This window comes from Eulemur rufifrons, chromosome 3, assembly GCF_041146395.1.
Source record: "Eulemur rufifrons isolate Redbay chromosome 3, OSU_ERuf_1, whole genome shotgun sequence".
Taxonomy (NCBI): domain Eukaryota; kingdom Metazoa; phylum Chordata; class Mammalia; order Primates; family Lemuridae; genus Eulemur; species Eulemur rufifrons.
In genome coordinates this window covers 18,750,868-18,770,750 of record NC_090985.1, presented here as the reverse complement: position 1 = coordinate 18,770,750, position 19,883 = coordinate 18,750,868, and the positions used below count along the sequence as shown (strand labels likewise).

Sequence of the window (19,883 nt, the reverse complement as noted above, 5' to 3'; positions counted from 1 at the left end):
TAGCCCCTTGCTTCTCCTGGAGGATGGAGTAGTCTTGTCACGGGCTTCTTTTCCTCCAGCCTCTGTCCCCTCGCTGGGCCCAGAGAGGTGGGGTTCACAGAGAAATCCTGTGTTGAAAATCGCCCTATGACTCTGTGGGTGTCTTAGTCTCTTTTCCGTTGCTGTAACAGAATACCTGAGACTGGGTAATTTATAAAGAACAGAGATTTATTTCTCACAGTTGTGGAGGCTGGGAAGTCCAAGATCAAGGTGCTGGCATCTGGTGAGGGCCTTCTCACTACATCATCCTGTGGTGGAAGGGGAGAGGGTGAGCGAGAGTGAGAGAGAGAGATTTAGAAAGGGCCGGACTCGCTCTTATAGCAATCCCACTGCCGAGATAACAGCATTAATTCATTCATGAGGTCAGAGCCCTCATGACTTAATCACCTGTTAAAGGTGCCACTTCTCAACACTGTTGCATTGCGGATTAAGTCTCCAACACACAAACTTTGGGGGACATATTCAGACCATAGCAGTGTGGATTAGGAGATAAAGTGCAGAGTCCTGGGCAGTGGGTCCAGGCCCGCTCCCAGTTGGGCCCTCAGGATGCCTGCAGCATCCCCCCCCATGGTGGCACCACCGTACTCACCTGCAGGCTGTAGCTACATCCTGTGCTCCTCTTCTCCCCTTAGCCACATGGCACAGTCCTCCCTCCTCAGCCCTCGAGCCCATGTCACTGGGGACTTGTGTTGAGCTTCTCTGCACATTGCTCAGCCCATACGGTTCCTGCAAATCTGGTCCCTCCAAGCCTGTAGGGGAGGGGGCCCCATGTGGTCTTTGGGGAACCACTGATTCAGACAGGGAAGAGTTAACACCCCTCCTCATCAGTCCTCGTTTTCTTTCTGAGAGCAAACAACCTGATGTTATGACCATTTGTCTGGGTTGCCTGGGCTACCCACACCGGGAGAGCATGTCACAGAAGTCAGGAATGAGCGGTGAGTCCGGGAAAGAGGCAGGCGTCCTGGCGAATTGTCGGTGCCGCCCTCGCCTCCTTTTCCTCGAGCTCTGAATGCCGCCTTTCTCTTTGGCATGGAGGCACGTTGTTTCTGACGGATGAGTCAGACAGGGTGGGAATGTCATGTTATTTGAACAGTTGTGCATTCACATTGCCCTGAGCAAACGTGGTAGGGGGCGCTCCTGTGGCAGTGGAGTGGCCCCACATGTGTCTCGGGTTGGCCATGTTCATGGGGTTCTGACTGTTCTTTCCAATGTTCCTCCCCACAGCGCTGCCTGCAGGTGGTGATGGCCGCGTGAGCGCCCGCCATGGCCCACCGGAAGCGTCCGAGTGCAGCGAGCGGCATGTTGGACCACAGGGCGAGGCCGGGCCCCGTGCCCCACGGCCAGGAGCCTGAGAGCGAGGATGCCGAGCTGCCCCTGGAGGCGTACGTGCCCAAGGACCTGGAGCTGGCCGCCCTGCGGCCAGAGAGCCCCCTGCCCGAGGAGCAGGAGTGCCACAACCACAGCCCCGACGGGGACTCCAGCTCCGACTATGTGAACAACACCTCCGAGGAGGAGGACTACGATGAGGGCCTGCCCGAGGAGGAGGAGGGCATCACCTACTACATCCGCTACTGCCCCGAGGATGACAGTTACCTGGAGGGCATGGACTGCAACGGGGAGGAGTACCTGGCCCACGGCGCGCACCCCGTGGACACCGACGAGTGCCAGGAGGCGGTGGAGGAGTGGACGGACTCGGCAGGCCCACACCCCCATGGCCACGGGTCCGAAGGCAGCCAGGACTACCCTGACGGCCACCTGCCCATCCCGGAGGACGAGCCCTCTGTCCTGGAGGCCCATGACCAGGAAGAAAGTGGCCACTACTGTCCCGGCAAAGAGGGCTACCAGGACTACTACCCCACGGAGGCCAACGGCAATGCGGGCAGTGCCTCCCCCTACCGTCTGAGGTGCGGGGATGGGGACCTGGAGGACCAGGAGGAGGACATCGACCAGATTGTGGCCGAGATCAAGATGAGCCTGAGTATGACCAGCATTACCAGCGCGAGTGAGGCTAGCCCCGAGCACGAGCCCGAGCCGGGGGCTGGGGACTCCACGGAGGCCTGCCTGCCTGGAGAGGCCAGCCGCGGCCCCAGCAGGCACGAGGCAAGGCCCAAGTCACTGAACCTCCCTCCCGAGGCCAAGCACTCCGGAGACCCCCAGAGAGGCTTCAAGACCAAGACCAGGACCCCAGAGGAGAGGCCAAAGTGGTCCCAAGAGCAGGTAAGACTCTGGCTGTCTCCAGGGAAAGGGCGGAGGGGCCGAGAGGCAGGGGTGTTCTGGTGTAGCCCCTGCAGATGCTGAAGCCAAGGTGATGGGAGGAATCGAGTGCCTGACAGTTCAAAAGGTGAGCTGAGTTCGTCATTTGGTCAATTATGTGGCATGTTGCGTGGATGTTCCAACCACTCTTAAGCTCACCCCACAGATTTCAGGAGTAAAATACAGGAAAGACTCATTGAGGGCTTATTGGCAACTAATATCCCCCAGAGGACACCCCCATTCCATCCCCAGAAGAGATCTGGTTCCTCACTCACTGCCCTGGGTCTGGGCATGGTGGGGGAATCCCCAAGGTGGTTTACTCAGGTTGGCAGGGTGTCACCAAGGATGTGGGGACACTGGTGTTGGTGCACTGCTGCGTCCAGGGGCGAGATGGCCCAGTGGCCACAGGCAGCGGCCTGAGTGCATTTCACAGTGGCCATTGGCTCTGAATGACATGTCTCTGAAAGCCTGGGGACCTTGGCCTGATGGGCAATTAGCTGTGAATACTATTTTGAAAATAATTATTCGAAGGTTTGACAAAATCATGGAGAAGAAACGCATGCTGATGAGGGCAGTGGATGTAAGCATAACTATACTTTCTTTTAATTAGAGCAAAGTAAGTGTATTTTCTGATAAACACATTTGAAAAGCTGCCTTTCAAAAAGAAAACCCTCCATGAGTATATAAAGAAGATGTGATTATTGGGCTTGTGTAAAGGAACTTCTATTTGATCAATTATGTAGACTGCTTTCATATTTTTTAAAGCCTTAATTATTTTTTTCCCCAGAAGAGTTCATGAGTTTGAATATTTATTATCTCTATAGTGAGAGCTTGCGTTTGGAATATAAATCATATTGACTCACTGTTAGATTTCTAGTGCTTGTATTTGGATGCCTTTTGTTTTTTCTGAAGAGTATTAAGCATCCGTTGACTTTGCTTTGGGGGTGTTCCTATCATTCACAGCAATTCTGCCTTCACTGGGGGCTGTGGGGGGTCAAAAAACTGCCATTGTACTAACGGATGCTGTGGGAGCTCACCCAGGGGGTGGGCCGCCCGGCCCTGGGTCTGGGCTCCAGGCCAAAGCACCTCCGTCTTTCTTCAGTCTGTGGCAGGGCCTGGGCTCGTCCCCCAACAGTGGCAATGGCGCCATAGGGATTGATGTGGGCTGCACAGGACGCATGGCATGCTGCCTCTTGTTGTGACAAATGGCATCCCTGGCCAAGTTCTTGTTGAAGAAAGCTATCTTTAGAGCCTGGTGGGGAGTGAACAAGACCTGCTTTTGTGCTTCACACTAACCAGATCCTAATTCGAATGAAAACCCGCAGACCTTTGGGTTGGAGAGCTGGGAGGTGAATGAGTGGGAATGGTGAATGATTGAATGGGTGGTATTTGCCGTTGAAAGAGGCAGGGGAGGTGGGGGAAGTCCCGTACCATGGTGGAGGGCCAGAAGGAGGTCTGTTCTTCGAGAAGAAGCTTTGAATGCAAAAGCAAGTAGCTTTTCTCCCTAAGTAGGGTATATCCTGGAAGCAAATGCTTTTATTTAAGCTGGTTAATGATTATATAGCATTTTTGGTTTCATGCATTCATTCATTCACAAATAATTTCATCGAGGGCAGAGCCTGGAAGTTCCCAGCTCAGGGCTGACAATGACCCTGAGGCCTTGGGCCCTGAGTGCTCTTTCTGAGGACTCTCCAGGACAAGGTCTTCATGTCCTATAGATCTGAGTAGCCTGTTCTGGATGAGGAACTCTTTGAAATTTAACCAAAAAGAGCCACTGGTAATAGAAATCATCTTGGAAGCAATGTTCTATATGAAGGATGTACACTATAAAATTTGGTGGTGGCTTGCCTGAAATCACGACCTGCTTTCCTAAAAGCAATCCCTTACTCTCCCTGGGTACAGCCAGACCTGTCAGGAGCCAGCAAAGGCCTGGCCACAGACAGGTGCGCAGGGTGCCCATGAGTCCCGAGCGCCCCTCTCTGTCCCCAGTGCTGTCTACACCTTAGCGTAGTGTTACCTGTAGTTGAGGCTGTGGTTAAAAAAAGAAATCTGAGTGGAGAACTAGGCAATGTTGGCCACCTAGATGCTTTAGACTGTTGCTTTTTAAAGTGTGGTTCATGGTCCAACAGCACTGGCCTCTCTGGGGAGCCTCACCCCAGAACTTCTGACTCCAAATCTGCATTTCAGCAAGATGCCATATGCGGCTTAGAGAGGCAATGCTCTAGAAGACTTTGGTTGGAAGAAAAATCGAATAGCATTTCTCACTCTACTCATTTTAAAGCTTGAAAAGTTATGTCCTGGATACTTTTAAGAGTAGTGAATAGCATTTATTTAGTCACTGTGTAGATGACAATAGTGCAAGACTTAGAAAAGCTGGGAATATGAAAAATGTATCCTCCATGGTCCCCACCACCCTGACAGGTGAGCTGTTTTCATTTCACTGTGTTCCTTTCAGACTGTAGCACAGAGCATAAATAGTGTATGTAGCTGTCATCATACCCCACATGTAATTGTGTCATTCAGCTTTTAAAATCTGATGACGTATTATAAACGTTTCTCCATGTTGCCATATAATTTTCATGATTATTTTTACTGACCTTTAAATGTTCCGTTTGGGTGATGTGCCATATAATTTATTTGTCTGTAAATACTCTGCCATTGAGCGTGCAGGCTGTGGGTGGCCTTTTCTCTTATACATAAAGCTGGCATAGATGTCTTCGTACAAGTCATGTTTTCCTTCCCTTGGTTTATTACCTGGGGATAAATTCCCACACTGTGCATTCAACGTTGAGTTGACCCTTTCCCCACGATTATCTTGTCTGTTTCTCTTCTTCTGTGAATGTCTGATTCATGTCCTTTATCTTTTGGGGTTTCAATGCTTTTCCATTTCATAGGAGCACTGTATAAACTACAGATGTTACTTTTCCTGCAGATGTTTTCTTTAGTACATTTTCTTTTGATTTTCCATCATAATATTTTCATCATCTCTGCAGTATTTTCAAGATGTTGATGACTCATCTGTCACCCTTCCACCTCCTTGGTACTGAGGGATTTAAGTGGATGGTCCCTTCTTCCCGAATTGGGTGGATGAACTCACAGAGGACGTTGCTCTAGTCTGGCCGACGTGAAAAATGAGTTGCTCCATGTGCAGGAGTGGGAGTGTGTGGCCTGTGGGCGCCATGCATTCTGAAGGGCTCCAGTTTGCACGTAGCCCTCCCACCTGTGCACTGGGGGGAGGATGTGATGTGGGAGACACAAAGAAGATGGGGGCCAGAGATCTATATATGAGTATTTTTTACTAAAAAAAAAAGTTCTTTCAAAGTAATGCAACATCAACCCAAAATGGCAATGATAGAAAGGTTGTCACCTTTGTCACCATTAGGACCCTTGGCTTCTGAAGATTTAATGTTTCTTGTCATTTGTGGAAAGTCCCTGGGTGACAGTGGAGGTGGCAGTGGTGTTGGTGGTGACTGCCAGTACCGTGCTAAGGGCATCAGGAGTATGACCTCAGTAAATCCTAGAATAACCCAAAGAGATAGGACAAAGCAGCTAAGATACATACTTCACTCATGAATGGCGGGTGTTATGCCAAAACTCATGCCTCTAGCCTCTGCATTATGTAGCCCTTGAAGAGCCTGTAGAAGAGGTCACGTCTGGTTCTGTGTAGTCTCCACCTAAGTCTCCCTGCTTGCGAGTGAGCTAGTGTGGGTGAACTGTGCAGTAGCCTGGATGGCTGTGGTCTCTTCAGTTCTGTTGCCTGTTTTTTTTGCTATTAACAGGCTTGGTGTGCTCTGTTGTTTGTGGTGACCATGTCATGGCGCCAGTGAAGTGACGAGTAGACGCCAAGGCTTCTGGCCTATAAAATTGTCCCAGTCTTGGGTGCTAACACATCCTGACTTCACCAAGGCTCAGGCCATGGATCAAACAAGTTAAGTAGAGATTATTCCCATGGCATTCTTCTTAATTTTATTGAGCTTTGTTGACATGAAATATTGATTTTTTTTTTTCCCATGCAACAATTAAGGAATATATGGGTTAGGTCCAGCCAGGCTTATATTGAGTGCACTGGTGGAATTGGCATTTGTACCCCACCTTGCCATCTGGCAGTGAGTGTGGAGGGAGGGCCCCAGATGGGCACCCACTGCCTGGCTCAGCTCCATGGCTCCAGGGATGAGCTTTGTGGACCTGGTGTGTCCTTGTGCACCTCCCTTGAAGAGAGCAGTTTGCTGTTCAGTGCTTCCCATGGGGCAGCTCATCCATGCTCCTGGGGGGACACTGTAAGAGCATGTTTGTCCAGCACCAGAGATCCTGGGTCTGTGGTCTTGTGAAGGTCTGGCTTGGCAGGGGGGACTGGACTGATGGTTTTGGAGTCCACCTCCCCCAGCCCGTGACCTTGTGACATCTATCAGGAGATAATCCACTCTGAAAAAGTCTGCTCTGCCTGAAATTCTCCCTTTAGAGACTGATTCCTTTGGACCATGGAGATTTCTGGGGCTGCAGGCATTCTCTGTCCAGGACCTCAGTGACCATCGAGTCAAAGGTGTTCGATTTACACAAGTGTGTGGAACAGCTCTACATCTTGGGACAGCAAACCAAATACATGTTTTGATTATTTGGGGCTTTCATGACTTCTGTTTATCACTGGCCCAGCTAGTGCTTTCTAGAAAGAACCCTCTGACAATTCAGAAAAAGAAAAATCAATACACTGTAGCCAACTTAATACAACAGTGCAAGTGAGGCGGGATAGAGAGGCCCTGAGGCCACATCGAGTGTACAATTGTCCATCACTGCTCATTGCAGGGACGCTTTGGCTGTGACTTGGCATTCGGTTCAGGCTCGTTTTTCCCAGGACCTTTTGAGATTGCAGTGGGAATGCTGGCGACACATAGGGAGAGGGGGTGCTGAGTGCCCAGGTGACCTTGGCCTTTATGGAGGAGGCCTGAGGGAGGAGTCCATGGGGTTGTTGGAGCCCAGGTGCCCTCCCTCTGTTGGCATGCAGGAGGGAAGCAGGTGTGCACACAAGGTCATCCTGCACAGGTGGCTTTGGTGCTTGTCCTGTGCCCAGGAGGGAGCCTGGCCTACAGGAGGGATGGAGCTGGAGGAAGAGCCTGCAGGTGGTGCTGAGGACAGGGGTTTGGGGGTGGGGGTCCGGAGCATCGGGACATGGCCCGGGCAGGGGAAGGTCCTCACCAGCCTCTGGGCCTCAGTGGAGTACAGTTGGCCTTTTCCTTCCTGCAGCCCTGCCCCTGGATTCTGCAGCCCCCCCACCCCTCTGCCCACCTGTGGCAGAGGCATCATGCCCAGCGCTCCTGCATCTGCACATGGGAGGCTGCACGGGAGGGTTCCCCTGTCTCCTGTACTGAGCTGCTTCCCACTATCCTCCCTTCCCAGCACTGTGGCAGGCTGACCATTGCACCCACCATTGTTAATTCCCAGGACTGCCTTGAAAAACAAAATCCTGCAGGTGCGTGTTGACGTGGGCAGCCCCCTGCTTGCTCTGCCTGAGCCTCCCAGCTCCAGTCCTCGGGGCCCATTTGCCAAGTCAGCATAACTGCCTTGTGATTTTTATGAAGGCTTTTATGACAGATCACCAGAGATGGCCATTGTTGCCTCAGAGCAGTTTATTTAGCAGGACTGGAATTGCTTACAGTGCTTTTAAAATCTAGTTAAAACCAGGGTTTCTAAAACACTGTTTTTATTGCCCGGAGAAGATCATGCAAAGCCCTTCTGCTAATGATGATCTAGAAAGCACCCCCTCCCCCAGTCCTTGGGGACATCGCAGAGTGCATTGATTAAGAATACCCAAGCCATAGCCAGGAGGCCTGGGTCCCACCCTACCACAGCAGCTCCAGGCTCTGGGACATTCTGGACACATGACTGGCATCGATGACCGCCCACCTCCTGGGGCTGTGTGGAGGGGAGTTGATCTGGGTAAGTGGGTGGATGGTGAGGGGCATGGAGTGCCACCCTGATGATCATGACAATGATGATGATGATGATTTTGAAGTCCATGGAAACCTCTTTTGGATCTAGGGAGGCAGTTGGGTGAGGCCTTGCACACAGCTGGGTACAGGCTATGTAGGGCAGGGCTGGAGACCCCAGTGGCATGGATGGCGGCTCTGCCCTCAGGAGTGACACAAAGGAGGGGTGAGCCCAGCTTGTGAGGCAGGACGAGAGGAGGACCAGAACTAGCCGGGGCCATGCTGGAGCTGCTGGGGGTGGGAGCTGCTCCCAAAGAGCCCTCAAGCTCTGCCCTGTCTGCAGGCCGCTTGTGAATGTGGCTCTCCCCTCCTGGGGGTTTCCCACATGCCATCTTGGGTGCATCCTCAGCCTCTTTCTACTCCAGAGTCCCTGATTTGGGTTTCACAGCTCCAAGGACTGCCCTGATTTTCCCACACGCGATTTCTAATAGGAAGTTAACTGAGAACTCCACACACTTCTCCTTCTGGACAGAAAACTGGGCTCGGGATCACTCGTCTCTCACTAACTGCAAATTCTGGCCGGGGCTCTCTTAACCACGGGCACCTTCCCCCCAGTTTCCACCCATAACTCCTGTCCCCCGCTAGGCTGCTCCTGGTTTTCTGCACTGGCTGGCTCTGCAGTCCCTCCTTCATGGCCCATGCAGAATGCGTCTGCGATGCTGCAGGCACTGGGGGTGCTAAGGTGAAAACAGCATAATCCTGCATTGTGAACTCATGCCAGAGGGAGACGGACATGTGGAAACTCCCCACACCCCTGTCCAGGTGGGGCTGGGTGCTCAGGAGAGAACCCAGCCTATGAGTTCCAGGCAGCTTCGGGGATGGGCTCCAGAGTGGGTGACAGGCAGAGGGGCTCTGGGCCTTTGAGGGGGCATTGGGAAGATGACTGACAAGGCGGAGCTGAACATGGAGGTGCATGGGTACCCTCAGCACGGAGTGGGGCTGGAATTGTGATGGGGCCATGAGCCCCAAAAGAGGACAAGGGGAAGGTGAAGGACCTGGGTTGGGCATTGTGATGAGAGAGGGACAGAGGGGACCGCTGGGGGGAAGGGGGTCCAGGGGCATAGGAGCTGAGGGTCAGGGTCATTAGGAAGGCCAAGTGCAGCAGGGCAATTAGCAGAGATCTTGCTGAGAAAGAGCGAACCTGTCAGCTGTGGCCACTGAGGTCCTCTGAGCCTGAGCAGCTGTGGTAGATGGGAGGGCAGAGGGTCACCCTCGGATGGAAGGGGTAGATGGGCAGTGTCTGTAGGGATATGCAGGGAGGGACTTGAGGAGATGCCAGCGGACAGAGGGTGCTTATCATGTGTGTGTGACGGTGACTCGAATTGCACTAACTTGCCAGTGGTGCGTCCAGGGAAGATTGAGGGAATGAGAGAGGTGGGTATGGGACCCAAGCTGGTCCCATGCATCTGCTCCTAGAGGCCCCGTGCCTCCCATCCTCGGGCCCCTGTGGCCCCTGACACCATGCCTCACATGTACCAGGGCCTCAAGGGACATCCAGCTGACAAAGTTGGTTAGTCCATGATGTTCTCTAGGAAGTGCAGGGCTCCAGGCAAGAATTTTTAGAAACATCTGTTCAAAAAGAAAGACCCCATTGCTGAACACGCAGAGATGCGTAATGTCACCCATGGTGTGCTCAACCGAGATGTGACAGCGTGGCAATGGCAGTCACAGAGTTTTCACCCCAAAGCATTCAGATTGCAGCCAATGCTAATCAGTTACTAAAAAAGACACGAGGCTATGGTAATAGGGTGCTAACCAAGAATAACTTCAAATCCCATGTCAGATAATATCAGAGACAGCTCAGGAAAACCAAGCACAGCTCAGACACATGGAGAAAGGAGGTGTAACATGGGGTCCCTTGGGCTGATGGTGGCCTCCAAAACCACCAAGTCCACATCTGTCAGTTGATTCCACAGTCAGCCTTTACGGAAGAGAAGCTGGTCTCTCTCCAGCTGAGAGCAAGCAAAGGCATAAATGACTGGAGCTGAAAGGTGCTTGGAGCTGGACTTGCAAGATCGTTGTTCAGCTCCTCCTGTCTAGTCCTGGTCCATTTAAGAGACAGGGTCTGCTACATGGGTGGGTGCAGCCGGCTGTGCAGGTCAGAGAGCTCGTCAGGTAGGAGGGATGCTGCTGTCTGGGGAGGTGTTACCCATTCACTGTCTTCTCTCCTCAGTCAGCCCTCCTCTACTTTGGCCCACACACTTGCAGGTGGCCTCTGATCCTGCCTCTGGGACCTGTGTACCCACTCTGATTACTGATGCAGCCCTACCCCTGCCCCAGCACTTCTCACCCAGCCTTTGGGTCCCCTGATTCCCCTCCAAGCAGCCTTTGGAGCCAGTTGGGAGATATTTGTTTCTGAGCTTCATGCCCACTGCCTCTGGGTCTGCTGACCTTTGAGCATCATGCCCTTGGACACAGATTCACTTACCTGTCGGTCCTCAGATGAGCTCAGAGCAGGACCACCCCACACCTGAGCCAGGTCTCTTGGGTGCTTCTGGGGTCCTTTGGTCTCTCCTTTATCTTTTTTCTTTTCTAGTCATTGAAAATAGAAATTCTTACTTGCTGTGATCTATTCCCTTCCGCATTCATTCATTTATTCATTGGGCCCCAAGCATATAAAAGATAGCATCTTAGCCACTTTTAGAAATACCAGTGTTCATCTTCAGGAGAGCGGGATAATCTAACCATTCACCAGTCCTCAAAACCAGCTCCAGAAACAAGAGTGATGGCAGGTCAGGGTTCCTCTTGCTACATTGTCACGTTGTATTTGCAAATCATGGGAGATGTTGTGAAGAGAAATTGCTGTCCAAGGTTTCTCTTGCTTAATATTTCGTTAATACTTAATCTCAGCCCCTGCTGTGAACTCCAAGAAGAAGGAAACAGAATGAATTAATGCAAGAGATTCCAACACCTAAAATATGGACAGCTTGGCCCATATTTGGAGATCATGGCTGAGTAATTGTTTCAGGTATTTGTGGGAAGGTTGTTTGCTCTCTGAGCCACAGTCATAGTGATAAAGTACAAAAGGAAAGTCTAAGGAAGGAAACTCTGGCACAGGCTACCGCATGGATGAGCCTTGAGGACATTATGCTAAGTGAAATAAGCCAGTCGCAAAAGGACAAATACTATATTATTCCACTTATATGAGGTCTCTAGGGTAGTCAAATTCATAGAGACAGAAAGCAGAATGGTGGGTGCCAAGGTCTGGGGGAAGGGGAGAGGGAGTTGGTGTTTAATGGGCACAGAGTTTTGGTTTGAGAAGATGAAAAATTTCTGGACATGGACGGTGGCGATGGTTGCACAACAGTGTGAACATGCTTAATGCCACTGAGCTGTACGTGGACAGATGGTTAAGATGGTAAATTTTGTGTCTTGTGTTTTTAACCACAATAAAAGAAAGAAATAAAAGAAAAGGCTTTAGACCCATTAACTGGCTTGAGCCAATTTAGGTCATGTAAAACCAAGTCGAGCCAGTCTGAACCCACGGAGCCAGTATCACACAAACAGGCAAACACATTTGGGGCCAATGCAGACTAGTTTGGTGTAGTCACAGTAGGGACGAGCCAATGACACCACCCATTCGGCTCTGTGGAGCTGGAGTCTTTGGGAGGTTTCAGGAGGATTTTCAAGACTAAAATGAGCTTCGAGTAATAATACAGCCGCATCCTGAGAGGGAAGGGCGGCTTCCCTACTCCCCCGGGGTCTTGTCCCGTATCAGACATGATCCCACCCTGGCAGGAGTGGAAGGGACAAAAGATGATTAAGCAGGTTGGGGCTGTTTACACAGATCAGATAGGCTACTGGCTTATAGTAAAGGTCATACCTTGTTAGTATCACTAAAATAAACAGCTATTATTAAAGCCACCATTAAAATAACAGCCAATTCCACTACTCTCCTTTTCCACAAGTTTAAGCAAACCAAATATTCTACTTTGTGTATATTCGTAAAAGTTTGATGAGTAGATTTAGTGGAAGGTAATTGGATCATTGGTATCATCTTTATATATTATCTGGTGAAACTTGTTTTTCGAATTATGTCTCATGGACTTGGTTTTAGTGTCTGTAGCCTTAGGTAGTTTCATTGAGACTAAGCTCAGTTGTTTTTTAGTTAGTCCTAATCATATTACCCAAAACTGTGGACTCCTTATATCAGGAGAACAGAGATCTGGCCGACACAGACTAGTGGAAGTTAAGTACCGTAGAAAACGCCCCCTGGAAGTCGAAGTCTAATATTAACTTAGTATTGGTCATTTAATTCCCATTTGGCTTGGACACATTGTTTCATTCATTTTCAGATGTCAAGCTAGTTTTCTCGGAATGTGTGCAGGGCTCAAGGCCAAGTGTGGGGGCTGCGGGGGGGAATACAGAAGAGGTCACAGGTCAGGCCCCCTAGAGAACCACAGCCTTGAACCTCCAATAAAGCTAAGCAATTGCTTTTTAGCCCCTGTGGGTTGCTGTCGTTAAATCTACATACACAGGGCTTCTTGCCTTTAAATGAGCAGATTGGAAAAATTGCAGGTGTTTGCAGCAAACTTGTAGAACCAGGGGCAGACGCAGCCGTGCTGACCCCTAAGCGACAGTTTTAGAAAGGTTGGTGTAGATTTTCTCATTTGAGAATTGAACAAAACCAGATGGAATCTGAGTTCTGCAGCACTGATGGCGTTAAGCCACGGAACTCCTGCCTTCCCCACAGGTGGACCCGATGTGGCACCTGGTATGTGAGGCAGGTGACCAGGAGAGGAGAGTGTGGTTGATGGGCAGCTGCCACTGTCACCTTGACAGCCCATCCCCCCCGAGCCATCTCACACTTTGCCTGTGCGTGGGTCACCAGAGCGTTAGTCCTGCACAGGCTGGTGGGCGACTTTCATGCGCGGCCTCCATGCTCAGCTCAAGTGGGTCCCATGGTGAAGGCAGTGGGTTTTAGGTCCTTAGAGGGCTCTGGGTACTCCTGTTCCCCCATTATTTTTAAGCTGTAATAGTACACACATAATATAAAATGTACCATTTTAAAGTGTATAAGTCAGTGGCATTTAGTAGAATGCTGTGCAGCCCCCTCCACTATCTAGTTCCAGAACATTTTCGTCACCTCCAAAGGAGACCCTGTACTCATTAAGCAGTCATTTCCCGTTCCCCCCTCACCGCCAGCCCCTGGGAATGACAAATCTGTTTTCTCTCTCTGTGGAGTTGCCTATTCTGGTTATTTCTGTCTGGGTCTGGCTTATTTCACCTAGCATGGTGTTTTCAGGGTTCATCCATGTTATAGCATGTGTCAGGACTTCGTTCCTTTTCATGGCTGAATTATCCCGCTGAATGGATATACCACGTTTTATTTATTCACTCATCCATTGACGGACATTGGGTTGTTCTTACCTTTTGACTAATGTGAATGGTGCTGCTATGAACATGTGTGTACAAGTTTTTGTGTAGACACTTGTTTTCAGCTCTCTGGGGTATACAGCTAGGGGTGGAGTTGCCGTTTAATATTTACCTTTTTAAAAAAAGGAACTGAAAATGTTTTCCACAGTGACAGAATATTTTGCATTCTCACCAGCAATCTATGAGAGTTCAGGTTACTTTCAAAGGAAAAAAATTTAACAGCCCCGTTTCCTTGGTGCTTTGGTCTCTGGGCTCATCTCTTTAGCTCCTCCGGCACAGGAGCTGCTTTTGTTCACACATTTGTTTGTTTATACCCTGGCTCATCCCACGGAGGCTCTGAGGCCAGCAGGATCACTGAGTGCTGTCTCCGTGTCAGACCGTGAGCTGTCCCAGGTCAGGGGCTTTGTTGCGTGCATCTTCCTGTCCTGGATAAGAGGTGCCATGCACAGTGCAGGACATCACGCAGACACTTGCTCAGGACTGGCCACGTGGACCCAGCTTTGGACCGTGCTTAACAAAGCATCAGAATACAGAGGCCAGACTGGGTGCAAGTGCTCACGCCTGTAATCCCAGCACTTTGGAAGGCCAAGGTGGGAGGATTGCTCAAGGTCAAGAGTTCAAAACCAGCCTGGGTGGCATAGCAAGGCCCAGTCTCTACAAAAAATTAAAAAAAAATTAGCCAGGCATGGTGGCACACACCTGTAGTCGCAGCTATTTGGGAGGCTGAGGCAGGAGGATAGCCTGAGCTCAGGAGTTTGAGGCTGCAGTGAACTATGATGATGCCAGTGCACTCTAGCTTGGGAAACAGAGTGAGACCCTGTCTCTAAAAATTAATAAAATGCAGAGGCAAGTTTAGAAAAATTATGATTCTGCTCTGAAATGCTGGGCTGGACACACTCATCTGCTGCCTGCCCTTTACCTGGCTCTGTGGAAAAGACAGTGAACGATAATGTAGTAGACATGTCCGGGTGGGCCCGGTGGTCAGGCATGGAGGAGAGATTGCAGCAGACCAGGCACAGAGAACAAAGTCAGGCCCAAGTGTGCTACTTGGGACTTCAGTGGAGGTAGCAGCCATTCTGCACCCCATGGAGCCCCCAGACTTAGTAAATGACACTACAGGATGCCCAGTCAAATTTGAATTTGGTGCAGATATAGAATTTTGGTTTTACAAGATGAAAAATGTTGTAGATAGTTGTGATAGTTGCACAACATTATGTATGTATTTAATAACACTGAACTGTACACTTAAAAATGGTTAAGATGGTAAATTTTATATTTGTGTGTATTTTGCCACAATAAAAAAGTTGAAAAAAAAAATTGTGTTTCAGATAGACAGTGGGTCACGTGGTCATTCAGCATTTACCTGAAGGCGTCTTTCTAGGAACTGCAGGCGTCTTCCACGGTTACAGAACATTTTACATTCCTATCAGCAATGCACGAGGGTTTTAGTTTTTTAGTTTAATCATGTCCCATGAAATATCTGGACGTCAAGGTGCAGGAGGGATGCTCTCTTCCTCCCTTCCATTCACAGCCTGCCTGAGAGATTTTAAAATACAAACTGGCTGGTTTTCCCAGTGTGTCTTGTCATGATACTTTTAAGCCACAGATCTGCTTTGAAAAGATAGGATCTCCTCCCATGGGAGTAGCTATCGCAACAATAAATACTTTATCCAAGCTCCTATTCCCCTCAAGATAAATATCACAGGAGTGACCTGAATTGTAAGGAGGAATGGGAGAAAAAGAACAATACCGTAATTTTTTCTGAGCCACGTATATGTCAGGGGACGGATTCGAGGGTTTTTGAAAGAAGATGTCCACATGGCTGAGTTAGACCTTCCATCTGACCCTAGAGCTCTCGTCGTGCAGTGGGTCTCGGCTGACCCCCCAGAGCTGGTTGGGGGAAGAAATCTTTGTTGGAATATCAGATGAGTGGGGATGACTGACTTTTTTGAAAACAGAGAATAGGAAGTGATGCCCAGAGAAGGCTGTCACTGAACTGAGTCGTTCATCAGCCCTGGGATTTCATGTTTGAGGTGAAGTATAGCAGTCCGGTGGGAAGACTGCAGCCCGCCTAGCTCTGAGCTAATGCTGCCTGTCCCTAACTGGAGCTCCTAACACACTTGCCATGCAGGAGAGTGCTCGGAAACATTATGCTTTTATTACAGATGGCGTGAGCTGAGTGGGTGTGCGCTAGTTTGATGATGTTTCATCCAAAGCAATGTGGGTTATATTGCTGTATTTTCAGTTTAATCAAGCAGACAAAATCAGAATTGACATTTTAAAAATCTGAGCTTCAGTTTCACCAACTGGAGCCAAGATATTTATTAGAATGATTTATTCACATTAGTATATTTTTATTACAGGCATTTATCTCTGCCCTGAGCAGCTGTCCCTGGGTCCCGACGTGTTGAGACCAGCATGTGCCATGCCACACTTTAATTTGCGGTCATCCAAGCTCCATGGGGGGTCCCCCACCACGTGAGCCTGTTTCACCTCACCTGCTTTACGCTCTGCCTTCAATGAGTGGATGGCTGGCGCGGCTTCAGCCCATGGCATTGCGAACGCCCCACTGTAGTTACTTAGTGAGGGATAGGACCCTGCCCCCTCTGTTGGCTGTGGAGGGTTGAGGAAACCTGGCCAGCATTACATGTTGAGGTGTGGCTGGTGGCTCTAGATACAACAGGATTTAAATAAGTACATTTTAAGGATGCCTGGAGCCCCAAATCCACGTGGGCCTCGAAGCACGTGAATTTCAGATGCTGCCAACCTCCCCTTCCCTCCCCCAGATGGAAATTGGAGCAGCAGATGGGCTCTCCCAGGGAGAAGCATCACAAGCCCACCCTCCTGCCTCTTTGCAAAACAACCTGGCTGTTTGGTGTGAGATGTGGTTGTCATGGTGATGAGTGGACATCTGCTTGGGAGGGAGTTCGAGGAAATGCTGACACGGAGGAAAGGGTCACACCTAGAGAAGACCTTACATTGCCCATGGACACCTCATACTGTGGCCCTGCAATGGGGAGTCCCGCAGGTGGGACACAGGGGTGCCGACATTAGCCTGTGCCCCGGTCCCCAGCTGAGCCACAGGCCCTGGCTTGAAGTTGCACAAAGGCACAATGACTGACACAATGGCTGGCCCAGACTTAACCCATGGGACCCCACATTGCCACCCCACCCCCTGACATATCTGACAGCCTTCTGAGAATTTTTGGCCTTCCCTCTGCTGGAAAACTTAGCTCTCACCCCTAGCTGTAACATTTGTAGAACGGATTGTAGAACGGTTGACCCAGTTTCATTTGTACCAGTGGGTCTGTTTGTTTGCTTGAGGTTTTTGTTTTTGTTTTGTTTTGTTTGGAGATGACTAGTGCCCATTCAGCATCTAGTAAGGCAGCATGGGCCTTCAGGAAACCAAGTCCACATGGGACGGTGACTATATTGGGGAGCTTTTAAACGAGAAGATAAAATACTGATGTGCACTAAGCGCTCCTTGAGATAGTTAAGTGTGCTCAACAGAGTTGTCTGTGGGGATGGCCCAAATTAGATTTTTATGTAAGGAGAATGTGAACAGCATCTGACCTGAGATGTCCTTGTTGCGTCTTTTAGGAGCTTTTTGCCTGGTGTCCCTTGGCCATAGCAGGAAGAGCAGAACCAGGGGCTGACAAGGGGAGAAGCTTGGCTCCAGTGGGACCCTTGGAGGAGGGGTCCTCAGGACAGCCTCAGCCATGCAGAATGGGGCACCATGCACTGGGCTGGGTCAGTGGGGGTCTCCTGTGGGGTGGATCACAGCCCTCTTTTTGGAGAAGGATAGATTCTGCTCCCAGGATTCAGTGTGTTGAAGGGCAGAGGAGCATGCCTGCAGTCCCAGATGAGCCAGAGCCTGGCCTTGGGACATACCAGGACAGCAGGGCGAGGCTCGGGCTCCTCTGTGTGGTCTGGCCAGACCTGAGAGCTCGTGGGGCTCAGGGGTCGGGACAGTCCTTTGGGCTTCTAGCAGAGGGGCTGGGGGAAACAGGGACCAATGACACCTCTTACATGCGGGGCCCCAGCTGTGCCCCTGTGTGCCCTCAGCTCCAGGAAGGGCAGCCCCCTGCAGCTCTCTCTTGGGATGGGGAGGCAGTGTGCTCCCTTTTTCCTCCCTGTCCTTAAAGGCCAGTGCCCTTCCCCGCATGCTACCCTCTTCCACTCTACTGCCTCTGGAATCCGGTGGTGACTGTGGTCAGGAGGGGAGGCTCAGCCAGGAATCATTCCGAATGCTTGGGGCACGGCACGTCTGTTCCCATCAGTGCTGGGAGGATGGACCCAGGTTTTAAATTTTTTCTCTAAAACCCCAGAGAGATGGAGTTCCTTCATAGAACATGGCAGTGATAGTCTAGGACAGGGAAAAGGACGGGCAGCTGTACCTTGCTGTGTCACCTGAGTGCTGCAGGAACCCAGCGTCAGCTTGGAGCTTCAGGTGTCTCACCTATGAAGCAGGAGTGGGAATATCCCTCTCGCATGTGAAAGGCTTTGTAAGCCCGAAGGTGCTACGTAAATGTCGGTTATTATCATCAGTGTCATTGTTATCATCATAGTGTTACCACTTGGTAATTTATTTCCAGGAAGTTCTGGAACTGAACTTAACCAGCTGGCTCACCAGAGCCCCTTTTAGGGTTTGGACCGTGATTTCAGTGATGTGAATCTGGCTTCTATCTTCTGAATGGTACAAGTAACTAAATAGAGAAAATGTACCTAAACCTTAAATTTTATTAATTGAAGTAAAGGCAATTATGGCTTGATATCCTTTTTAAGAGAAGACTTAAGACCTGTACTTGGGGTATTTTATTTTTTGTAGTAGTAGATTGGCTAATTTGCATTTATTCTCATCCAAGAATTTGGGTTTTTTAAAAAATATGTTTTTTAACTTTTGGGCACTTCTAGTGGGAATGTAAAATGGTACTACCCTTGTGGAAAATGGTATGGAGGCTCCTCAAAAATTAAAAATAGAATTACTGTGTGATCCAGTGATTTTACTTCTAGGTACGTTCCCAAAGGAAGTGAAAGCAGGGACTCAAACAGATATTTGCAGACCCATGTGCATAGCAGCACTATTCATGGTAGCCAAGGGGTGGAAGCAGCCCAAGTGTCCGTTGATGGATGAATGGCTAAGCAAAATGTGGTCTATACGCACAATAGAATATTACTCAGCCCTAAAAGGGGAGGAGATTCTGACACACACACTTCCACATGGATGAAACTTGCAGATACTTTGCTAAATGAGATAAGCCAGTCACAAAAGAACAAATACCGTGTGACTCCGCTTATATGAGGTACCTAGAGTAGTGAATTCCCAGAGACACAAAGTAGAACAGTGGTTGCCAGGGGCTGGGGGGAGGGGGCAATGGGGAGTGATTGTTTAATGGGGACAGAGTTTTAGTTTGGAAAGATGAAAAAGCTCTGGAGATGGGATGGTGGTGATGGTTGCACAGCAGTGTAAATGTACTTAATGCCACTGAACTTACAAATGGTTCAAATGGAGAATTTTATGTTATGTGCATTTTAATCCAATTAAAATAATGATAAATAATAACATTTAAAAATGATTTAAAGAAACTTCTTTGTAAGTATGCAAGTATGCATATGAACTGCATAAGAGTTTAAGTATGATTAAATATGTGTGTATGACACACACATCTACACACATACCTACATACATATACCTTTCACCAAATTGCATCACATTACATATTCAGTTTTTGTGTCTGGGTTTATTTCTCTAATATATAAAAACACAATCTTTAACTTCCCGGTTTTCAGGTTTGCAATGGTTTGGAGCAGCCGAGGAAGCAGCAGCGCTCTGATCTCAATGGACCCGTTGACAATAACAACATCCCAGAGGTAATTACTTCCAAGGGTGAGCATTCTGGGCCAGGGTTCCGATGCTGGAGCTGCCTGTCCCATTGTGCTTTGCTCACTCTGACCATAATGTTCTTGTCCATCTAGGGGAGAAGGGGTCCAGGCCAAGCCAAGTTGGTGTCAGTGTGTGGGGAGGAGGTAGGGGAATTCTGGCCTGGTAGGAGAGGAAAGGGGCTTTCCTGCTGATTCAGGACCAAACCATGGCATGTTCATGTGTTGCCAATGGTGTGCGATGGTGATGGGGGATCATTGGTGCTTCCTGATTTGATAGAAAGTCATTCTACACCATTGTCTGATAACCATGTTCTAAGCCAGGGTTTCTCCACAATGGCACCATTGACATTC

At 49.5% G+C, this 19,883-nt stretch overlaps 1 protein-coding gene across 3 annotated transcripts in view; it reads left to right on the top strand.

The window, feature by feature from the left end:
• The first annotated feature begins 1,302 nt into the window (after positions 1-1,302).
• APBA2 (amyloid beta precursor protein binding family A member 2) overlaps positions 1,303-19,883 on the top strand; it is a 55,857-nt gene continuing 37,276 nt past the window's right edge. For all 3 annotated transcript variants that reach the window (XM_069465809.1, XM_069465808.1, XM_069465810.1), the window contains exons 1-2: positions 1,303-2,256; positions 19,440-19,520. In XM_069465809.1, coding sequence (XP_069321910.1) covers positions 1,303-2,256; positions 19,440-19,520 — 1,035 coding nt within the window. The remainder of the gene's footprint in view (positions 2,257-19,439; positions 19,521-19,883) is intronic.